The sequence below is a fragment of the Oncorhynchus kisutch genome, linkage group LG27, assembly GCF_002021735.2.
Source record: "Oncorhynchus kisutch isolate 150728-3 linkage group LG27, Okis_V2, whole genome shotgun sequence".
In the NCBI taxonomy this organism is placed as follows: Eukaryota; Metazoa; Chordata; class Actinopteri; order Salmoniformes; family Salmonidae; genus Oncorhynchus; species Oncorhynchus kisutch.
Window position 1 is genome coordinate 27937630 of NC_034200.2, and position 11000 is coordinate 27948629.

Sequence of the window (11000 nt, forward strand, 5' to 3'; positions counted from 1 at the left end):
TACGCTCTCGTTGGCTGGCCCTCGCTTCATACTCGTCGCCAAACCCACTGGCTCCATGTCATCTACAAGACCCTGCTAGGTAAAGTCCCCCCTTATCTCAGCTCGCTGGTCACCATAGCATCTCCCACCTGTAGCACACGCTCCAGCAGGTATATCTCTCTAGTCACCCCCAAAACCAATTCTTTCTTTGGCCGCCTCTCCTTCCAGTTCTCTTCTGCCAATGACTGGAACGAACTACAAAAATCTCTGAAACTGGAAACACTTATCTCCCTCACTAGCTTTAAGCACCAACTGTCAGAGCAGCTCACAGATTACTGCACCTGTACATAGCCCACCTATAATTTAGCCCAAACAACTACCTCTTTCCCAACTGTATTTAATTTTAATTTATTTATTTATTTTGCTCCTTTGCACCCCATTATTTTTTTATTTCTACTTTGCACATTCTTCCATTGCAAAACTACCATTCCAGTATTTTACTTGCTATATTGTATTTACTTTGCCATCATGGCCTTTTTTGCCTTTACCTCCCTTCTCACCTCATTTGCTCACATTGTATATAGACTTGTTTATACTGCATTATTGACTGTATGTTTGTTTTTACTCCATGTGTAACTCTGTGTCGTTTTATCTGTCGAACTGCTTTGCTTTATCTTGGCCAGGTCGCAATTGTAAATGAGAACTTGTTCTCAACTTGCCTACCTGGTTAAATAAAGGTAAAATAAATAAATAAATAAACATTGAAAAATGAATACAGGTAAAATTATTAAAAGGAAAGCTAGTGACAGCTGTATAGTACATCAATGACATTGCAAGACGTTTGGACCTCTTGGTGAAAAGCGGACCTCTTGGTGAAAAGCATACCTCACTGTTGAACTCATCTCAATTGTTCAAAGGGATGTGGCTGTCTAACCCCAATTATTTCTGGCTATGTTGCTGCTGTGCTGACAGACATTGGGCTCTATTCAATCAGAACCGCTTTAGTCGGCATAGGTATGGCGGTTGTTTTGGTGGTGTCGGAACTGCGTTTGAGCTGTCAAATCCACAAGTGGCTCCTGGCATTATACCCAAAGTGGACATTCCCACTGGTTGCACGGAGTCGCATCAAGAGAAATCCCATGCAACCTTGTTTACAAGTTACAACACTGGAATTTGAGATGTAATCTACACCTCGATTAGGCTGATAGAAATCCTCATTATTTAGTTGAATGATTTAGAATTTGAGCGGCATTATTTCTATATAGGGTTAGTATCATTTTCTCGTGTTGACCTAAATGTAAGTGGGACGGGTGTGGCTTCGTGACAATGTTCAAGAGAGTAGCTGCTTGTGGCCTCCCGAGTGGCGCAGCGGTCTAAGGCTCTGCATCACAGTACTAGAGGCGTCACTACAGACCCGGGTTTGATCCCAGGCTGTGTCACAGCCGTCGTGACTGGGAGACTCATGAGGTGGCACACAATTGGGCCAGCGTTGTCCGGGTTAGGGGAGGGTTTGGCTGGCCAGGATGTCCTCTCCTTGTAGCGGGCCGGGTGCATGCTCGCTGACTTTGGTTGCCAGTTGTACGGTGTTTCCTCTGACACATTGGTGCGGCTGAACATTGTGTCAAGAAGCAGTGCAGCTGCTCACTAATTTGACAGCTCTAATGCGGTTGACGATTGATCTGATTGAATCTAGGCCTTTGACTTTTTAAATCTGTATATAATATGTTATATGTGGTAGAAGAATGACACTATGTTCTCAAACAATTGTGATTGTTCTGATTTGTGTTTGTATCTCTAAGTTATGTCCCAGACAACCTCTTGTCTGCAGCTGTAACCTGGTGTAGAGAGCACCAATTCAGACTATTGGAGTTTTCTCACATAGGAAGTGGTCATGAAAAAAAACAAAGGTACTGAAAGCAGAAGTGTTAAACTAATTTGTCTGGCACAGATAGACAGACTGACAGACACACACCAGCAGACTGGCATCTATAAGGTAAGGTTTCACTTACTGTATATACTGTATGGTGGTGGGAAAAGTACCCAATTTTCATACTTGAGTAAAAGTAAACATACCTTAATAGAAAATGACTCAAGTAAAAGTAACCCAGTAAAATACTACTTGAGTAAAAGTCTAAAAGTATTTGGTTTTAAATATACATAAGTATCATAAGTAAATGTAATTGCTAAAATATACTTAAGTATCAAAAGTAAAAGTATAAATAATAAAACATTCCTTATATTAAGCAAACCAGATGGCACAATTTTACATTTGTTATTTTTGTACAGATAGACATTATTTACATACAAAGCATTTGTGTTTAGTGAGCCCGCCAGATCAGAGGCAGTAGAGATGACCAGGGATGTTCAATTGTTAAGTGATAATATTTCTCAATTCCATTATTTTACTTTTTAGATGAATGTGTATTGTTAGATAATACTGCACTGTTGGAGCTAGGAACACAAGCATTTCACTACCACCGCAATAACATCTGCTAAATATGTGTATGCAACCAATAACATTTGATTTGATTTGCTATTGCGTGTGTGTTTGTGTGTTGCTTTCGGAATAGCATTTACTCTTATTCACGGCAGATTCAAATTAAAAGTTAGTCGCCCAGTAAAATACTACTTGAGTAAAAGTATTTGGTGTTAAATATACAGGCGCCACCATTTTCTTGTTTTTATTTTATTTACAGATAGCCAGGGGCACACTCCAACACTCAGATAATATTTACAAACAAAGCATTTGTGTTTAGTGAGTCTGCTCGATCAGAGGCAGTAAGGATGACTTGGGATGTTCTCTTGATGCATGAATTAGAAGATTTTCCTGTCCTGCTAAGGATTTAAAATATAACGAGTACTTTTGGGTGTCAGGGAAAATGTATGTAGTAAAAAAGTACATTATTTTCTTTAGAAATGTAGGAAAGTAAAAGTTGTCAAAAATATAAATAGTAAAGTACAGATAATCCCAAAACTACTATTTGTATCTAATTACTTCACACCAATGATGGTGTTACATCATTACAACAGAAAACACACTCAGAGAAGAGTGATTATTCAAATCAAACCAATATAATAGGTTATCTACAACAACATAATAAACATAATCCGAAGTCATCTTAAACTTAGAAAAAGACTAACTAATAGAATTGTATAGGTTGTTATTTTACCAGGTTACTTAATTTAGTTCTACAGTATTTGATGAGACCCAGACACAAAAATATTTTGGTTCAGAATAGTATTTGGCCATACGGCATGCAGACTGGTAGTGAAGTGGTTAAAGTGATGCTCCGGAACTTTAGTAACATTTCAGCCAGTAGTTTTGAAAGTGGTGCTCACGAGCTAAAACGGGTCACCCAATTGTGTACTACATCATTCATTACGCATGATTTGTGTTGCGTCCCGCGAAAAAATACAACAAATATATTTATTTATTTGTGCAATTCGTACGATATGTTAGAAATCCAATTCGTACAATATGTTAGAAATCCAATTCGTACAATATGTTACACATTTGTTGTGCTTAAGACCCCGGACTGCATCTTTAAGGGTTCTCACATTAAATCTGGCAGGCACTGCTTTCATATGTGAGGAGGGTACAGCTACTGTAGGCTACCCACACAACTGAGAAAAGAAAGGAGGTTTTGCATATTGGCACGTGTGAGTGTTTGTGTGTGTGTGCGTGCGTGCGTGCGTATGCATGTGTGCATGTGGGTGTTTCAATCTCAGTGCCAGTAAAATGATACATGGGGTATATGGGGACAAGTAATTATCAAAGTAGTGGAAAAATTATTGTGAGAAAAAAAAGACCAATCAAAAAGGTAGATAGTATGGCCATCATTTTTATCCTACATTTTGTGAGACTCGTTTTGATTCATATTCAAAACACCTTTTAGAAAATGAAATGACAAAGTCTATTTGAATTGTCTTACCCAACGTCTCCCATTTACTCCTCAGCGGCGCCATGACAACCAACTGCTCCTTCACCGAGGTAGACCGCCTCATGAAATCACTGGAACTTGCCATCTATGTGCCCATCTTCGTGTGCGGCCTTGTCCTCAACATCCTGGCCCTGGTTGTCTTCTGCTTCCTCCTCCGCAAGTGGACAGAGTCCACCATCTACATGACCAACCTGGCCCTCCTGGACCTCCTTCTCCTCCTCCTTCTCCCTTTTAAGATGCACGCCACCATCCACCACTGGGAGGCCCACCACCGCTTCCTCTGCTCCTTCCTGGAGAGCCTGTACTTTGTGGGCATGTACGGCAGCATCTACACTATTGCTTGCATAGCCATGGACCGCTGGGTGGCCATACGCCACCCCTTCCGCGCCAAGCAGCTCCGCTCCCGCCGGGCCGCTCTGGGGATCTGCATCCTGGTCTGGGTGGTGGTGCTGGGGGGCACCTCACCCATCTACTCGTTCCGCACGGCGGGAAATGGGTCCTTCCACTGCTTCCACGGCTTCTCAGAGAAGGGCTGGCGCCCAGATGTGATCAGCTGCCTCTTGGGCTTTGGTTTTGTGGGGCCTGCCCTGGTTCTGGTGGTGTGTTCGGCACAGAGCATCCGGACGCTGAGGCAGTCCGGCAAAGAGAGCCATAAGAACAGAGCCTGTGTGAGGATCATCTACAGCAGTCTCTGTGCCTTCCTGGTCCCCTTCACGCCTAGCCACCTGGGCATCCTGCTGCAGTTCCTGGTGAGTTAATTACTAACAGGCCCGGCTCCAGGATGACATGCCTGAGTGGGCATTTTAAATCTATGGGGGGGAACAACTAGTATTGCTTTATAGCCCTAATACCACAAGGTAGATTGGTCCTACGACTGTTCACATGTATCTGAAATGTAGCCGTACACATCAACAACCATCGCTTTATATAATAGCACAAGAAAGATATATGCCCCACTACAACATGTGTATCTGAAATGCAGCCAAGCTCCAGTAGGCCTAGACTACACATAACTTGCGCCTAAAAACACACACAGATCAGCTCAACAGGTTGAGCACCACTAACTTATCAAAGATTCTTACAGGCTTCATAACTTAAACTTCAATTATTACAACTATAGGCTACATTTCTGTCGAATTTGTGACAGTACGCTACGCAATGAGCGTAACCAAGACGCTACTTCTCTAGAGAATTTCAGAAAAGCTAACTAAATCAAGCATATTCTATAGTCATAGCTGATGTGAAATGTCTTACATGACAGTAGCTCATTTGAATCTGCCGTGAATAAGAGTAAATGCCATTCTGAAAGCAACACACAAACACATACGCTATATCAAATCAAATGTTATTGGTTGCATACACATATTTAGCAGATGTTATTGCGGTGGTAGCGAAATGCTTGTGTTCCTAGCTCCAACAGTGCAGTATTATCTAACAATACACATTCATCTAAAAAGTTAAATAATGGAATTGAGAAATATTATCACTTAACAATTGAACATCCCTGGTCATCTCTACTGCCTCTGATCTGGCGGGCTCACTAAACACAAATGCTTTGTATGTAAATAATGTCTATCTGTACAAAAATAACAAATTTAAAATTGTGCCATCTGGTTTGCTTAATATAAGGAATTTTTAATTATTTATACTTTTACTTTTGAAACTTAAGTATATTTTAGCAATTACATTTACTTTTGATACATATGTATATTTAAAACCAAATAGTTTTAGACTTTTACTGAAGTAGTATTTTACTGGGTTACTTTTACTTGAGTCATTTTCTATTAAGGTATCTTTACTTTTACTCAAGTATAACAATTGGGTACTTTTCCCACCACTGATAGAGTGAACAGTGTTTCATGTCTATGTACATAGGGCAGCAGGTGCAGGGTTGAAAAAACGTGTGGTAGCCGGATAGCAACAGTGAGTAAGTTCAGGGCAGGGTACTGGCTGGAGGCCAGCTAGTGATGCCTATTTAACAGTCTGATAGAAGCTCCATGCAAGACAAATTTTCTGATGTATTGCAATTTTTCACTGGTTCAGTCTGAAACTTTGCACATACACTGTTGCCATCTAGTGGCCGACATCTAAATTGTGCCTAAACTTATATTATATTATGGCCTTTCTCTTGCATAATACTAAAGTTATTTCTAGAGACAATTTCTGCCAGGCACCAAATTTAGCTCTATAGAGCTATGAAAGGCTACAAGTCATTATTCAGCTGTATTTGTGATATATTTACTAGGTAAGCATATACTATGTCCTTTCATTGTCCAGTGTGAAACCATGGGGTCAGGAGCCTTTCTGAATGCATGTGAACACACATTAGACGATCAACACTCTATTGAGCGCGGTAGTTACTTGGTGACAAACTTCCGCACACAGACACAGACCCTTTCTCTACAAGATGAAAAAAAATATATATATACGCATGTTTTTGGTTTGTAATATCTTTAACCAGATCTAATGTGTTATATTCTCCTACATTAACTTCACATTTCAAAGTGTTTCCTTCCAAATAGTATCAAGAATATGCATATCCTTGCTTCAGGTTCTGAGCTACAGGCAGTTAGATTTGGGTATGTCATTTTAGGCAAAAATTGAAAAAAAGGGTTTGATCCTTAAGATTAAGAGAAGCCCCAAAAAGACTGGTAGCCCAAGATGCGCTCATAAAAACAGCACTCACTGTGAGCATCGATTCAGGACCATGGACAAAAGGCTACCGCCAGTCAGTGTGATGAAAGGATAAGGGGCTGAGAATCTATCCATGAATTCGGATAGTCAAGCTAGCACGCAGGCTAGGTAGTTTAGGTATCAGCAGCCAATCCATTATGGTCTGGAAACTATAGTGCGCGTTGATTGGTCAATAGCAACACGACGTTGTAGAGTATTTGCATGAAGTTCAGTTTTTCCCAAATTTGGTCCCACCCTGTTCACGTCCCTCACCCATGCTCACATCGCCCAATGGTCCCCTCGCCCACTTCGCTTCCTTCATTGAAAATGCTTCCGTTGTTTCCTCACCCCCAACGTGATATGTCGATCTAATGTTACACAAGAGATTTACTGCCAATTTCAACGTCACCTCAGAGCACAATCAATAGGCTACATTGGTCATTGCCTGTATTCTTGTCATAAGAAGGAATTCCCCTCGACCATGCCCACAAATTGTGGAAAACAAACATTCTTTCCCATTGGCCCCATTGTAAAAGAGCTAACTTCGTTGTAACATGTACAGTGCCTTGCGAAAGTATTCGGACCTCTTGAACTTTGCGACCTTTTGCCACATTTCAGGCTTCAAACATAAAGATATAAAACTGTATTTTTTGTGAAGAATCAACAAGTGGGACACAATCATGAAGTGGAACGACATTTATTGGATATTTCAAACTTTTTTAACAAATCAAAAACTGAAAAATTGGGCGTGCAAAATTATTCAGCCCCTTTACTTTCAGTGCAGCAAACTCTCTCCAGAAGTTCAGTGAGGATCTCTGAATGATCCAATGTTGACCTAAATGACTAATGATGTTAAATACAATCCACCTGTGTGTAATCAAGTCTCCGTATAAATGCACCTGCACTGTGATAGTCTCAGAGGTCCGTTAAAAGCGCAGAGAGCATCATGAAGAACAAGGAACACACCAGGCAGGTCCGAGATACTGTTGTGAAGAAGTTTAAAGCCGGATTTGGATACAAAAAGATTTCCCAAGCTTTAAACATCCCAAGGAGCACTGTGCAAGCGATAATATTGAAATGGAAGGAGTATCAGACCACTGCAAATCTACCAAGACCTGGCCGTCCCTCTAAACTTTCAGCTCATACAAGGAGAAGACTGATCAGAGATGCAGCCAAGAGGCCCATGATCACTCTGGATGAACTGCAGAGATCTACAGCTGAGGTGGGAGACTCTGTCCATAGGACAACAATCAGTCGTATATTGCACAAATCTGGCCTTTATGGAAGAGTGGCAAGAAGAAAGCCATTTCTTAAAGATATCCATAAAAAGTGTTGTTTAAAGTTTGCCACAAGCCACCTGGGAGACACACCAAACATGTGGAAGAAGGTGCTCTGGTCAGATGAAACAAAAATTTAACTTTTTGGCAACAATGCAAAACGTTATGTTTGGCGTAAAAGCAACACAGCTCATCACCCTGAACACACCATCCCCACTGTCAAACATGGTGGTGGCCGCATCATGGTTTGGGCCTGCTTTTCTTCAGCAGGGACAGGGAAGATGGTTAAAATTGATGGGAAGATGGATGGAGCCAAATACAGGACCATTCTGTAAGAAAACCTGATGGAGTCTGCAAAAGACCTGAGACTGGGATGGAGATTTGTCTTCCAACAAGACAATGATCCAAAACATAAAGCAAAATCTACAATGGAATGGTTCAAAAATAAACATATCCAGGTGTTAGAATGGCCAAGTCAAAGTCCAGACCTGAATCCAATCGAGAATCTGTGGAAAGAACTGAAAACTGCTGTTCACAAATGCTCTCCATCCAACCTCACTGAGCTCGAGCTGTTTTGCAAGGAGGAATGGGAAAAAATTTCAGTCTCTCGATGTGCAAAACTGATAGAGACATACCCCAAGCGACTTACAGCTGTAATCGCAGCAAAAGGTGGCGCTACAAAGTATTAACTTAGGGGGCTGAATAATTTTGCACGCCCAATTTTTCAGTTTTTGATTTGTTAAAAAAGTTTGAAATATCCAATAAATGTCGTTCCACTTCATGATTGTGTCCCACTTGTTGTTGATTGTTCACAAAAAAATACAGTTTTATATCTTTATGTTTGAAGCCTGAAATGTGGCAAAAGGTCGCAAAGTTCAAGGGGGCCGAATACTTTCGCAAGGCACTGTATGTTATACAGAAATATCTAAAATGTCAGAAAAGCTGCTGTGTTGTTCAATGTACATGTGGCCAGGTCCAAATCCCAACCTACGGTTCACAAGGATCACATGTAGACAAATAGAACCTGGGAGAAAAGCCCTGTGGCTTCAGGCTATTTGCAGCTATGTGTGTGGAATAGTATAGTCTGTTTGTAACTCCACTCACTGCTTGTAGCTGTATAGTCCATTTGATTGTGTTGTTGGTCTTGGCTATCTTCATATTCCGGTCAGCAGCCAGCTAGCACTCACTCACGTGGCTGTTAGCACCGTCATGAAAAGGGGCATGAGGGAAGCCCTACAATTTTACATTTTTCTAAGTAATGAGAACACGCGGGAGCAGGCAATGTTGAAAAGTAATCTTTAGACATGGTTATACCTGCCTAAAACAAGCAGAAAACACGAAGTTTGCATTTGAAAAAGCTGAAGTTTGAGTGGCCATGCCAGAACCTGGAGGTGAACCTGATCAAACATCTCTGAGGAGACCTGAAAATAGCTGTGCAGCGACGCTCCCCATCCAACCTGACAGAGCTTGAGAGGATCTGCACAGAAGAATGGAAGAAACCCCCCCCCCCCCAAATACAGGTGTGCTAAGCCTGTAGTGTCAAACCCAAGAATACTCGAGGCTGTAATTACTGCCAAAGATGCTCCAACAAAGTACTGAGTAAAGGGTCTGAATACTTATGTAAATGGGATATTTACATTTTTATATTTAGAAAATTAGCACATTTTCTAAACCTGTTTTTGCTTTGTCATTATGGGGTATTATGTGTAGATTGATGAGGGGAAAAAACAATTGAATCCCTTTTAGTATAAGGCACTGTAAAAACGTCCTTGCGGTTATCTTATGTGCATTAATATGTCTGGGACAACATTTTTTCCCCTGGCCATGTGACTTGACCAGGAAAAACTCTAAGCCTTACAGGAATACTATCTCCTCCCAGGTACGCCAAGACGTGATCCAGGACTGCATGGCCAAGACGAATATCAGCCTGTTCCTGCAGGTGGCCATGAGTCTGGCCAACATCACGTGTTGTCTGGATGCTCTGTGTTACTACTTCATCACCAGGGAAGTGAGGACCTCCAAGCAGACCTTTACCTTCAGGAGGTCCAGGTCTAGCAGCCAGAGAAGAGCCACCACCAGCATCTCAGAGCTCTGACAAGACCCGTGGAGGGACAAACACTGAGCTGAACTGGTTTAAATTATGTTTCAACCAGTTTTGCCCACTGGGAAACTACTGTGTGTGTGAAATCTTACTAGCTGTGTGAAAAATTCTGCCACTGTTTGAGGACAAGGGACGTTGAGTAGGAAATAGGAGTATTTATTATTGAAAACCTATGCATTTTGGCCCAATTTTTCCTTTTGACCTTCTGCAGCCTTACCTCGGACAAGAGTTAACCCTAGGAGACCAGGTGTTTTAATATATTTAACTTTCACTATATTTCATTGCTTCGCTTAAGTAAAAAGTTTTAAACTTCTCTGACTACCACAAAATACTTTTAAAGAGCTGAAGCAATTCAAACAACATTTTCTTGGAAATGTTCCATTTGATTACAATTGTTTGGGCCTTGTGCAATGCCATCTATATGTGTACTGTATGTTCTGAGAAGGGACTCATGAGACTTTGTCATCAGATGAGGGATGTGGGCTAAGACAGCACACCCCTAGTTTCAACTGACGGCATACGGAGAAAACCTCATTTGTCTGTGCGTATGCTGACTGTCGCTGTGGTTACGATAAAACACATGTACACAAACTATGCCTTCAGAAAGTATTGCTCTCTCTGTACATCCAAGGGCCAGCCGTGCTGACCTGTTTTGAGCCAATTGCAATTGTGGCACCTGACCACACGACTGAACAGTAGTCCAGGTGTGACAAAACTAGTGCCTGTAGGACCTGCCTTGTTGATAGTGCTGTTAAGAAGGTAGAAACTAGAGCCTGTAGGACCTGCCTTGTTGATAGTGCTGTTAAGAAGGTAGAAACTAGAGCCTGTAGGACCTGCCTTGTTGATAGTGCTGTTAAGAAGGTAGAAACTAGAGCCTGTAGGACCTGCCTTGTTGATAGTGCTGTTAAGAAGGTAGAAACTAGAGCCTGTAGGACCTGCCTTGTTGATAGTGCTGTTAAGAAGGTAGAAACTAGAGCCTGTAGGACCTGCCTTGTTGATAGTGCTGTTAAGAAGGGAAAACAGTGCTTT

General features: G+C 41.4%; 1 protein-coding gene across 1 annotated transcript; it reads left to right on the forward strand.

Annotated features, from left to right (window-relative positions):
* Nucleotides 1–1860: 1860 nt before the first annotated feature.
* LOC109872301 (G-protein coupled receptor 55) lies at nucleotides 1861–10652 on the forward strand. The gene is made up of 3 exons (XM_020463488.2): nucleotides 1861–1972; nucleotides 3937–4669; nucleotides 9750–10652. Exons 2-3 carry the CDS (start codon nucleotides 3944–3946, stop codon nucleotides 9963–9965), a joined length of 942 nt encoding a protein of 313 aa, XP_020319077.1. The 5' UTR covers nucleotides 1861–1972; nucleotides 3937–3943; the 3' UTR covers nucleotides 9966–10652.
* Nucleotides 10653–11000: the final 348 nt, after the last annotated feature.

Bases quoted from the DNA above. Each gene is read 5' to 3' on its own strand.
- LOC109872301 (XM_020463488.2), top strand. From the start codon at position 3,944: ATGACAACCAACTGCTCCTTCACCGAGGTAGACCGCCTCATGAAATCA. The intron at 4,670-9,749 runs GTGAGTTAATTA...ATCTCCTCCCAG, and splicing joins GCATCCTGCTGCAGTTCCTG to GTACGCCAAGACGTGATCCA.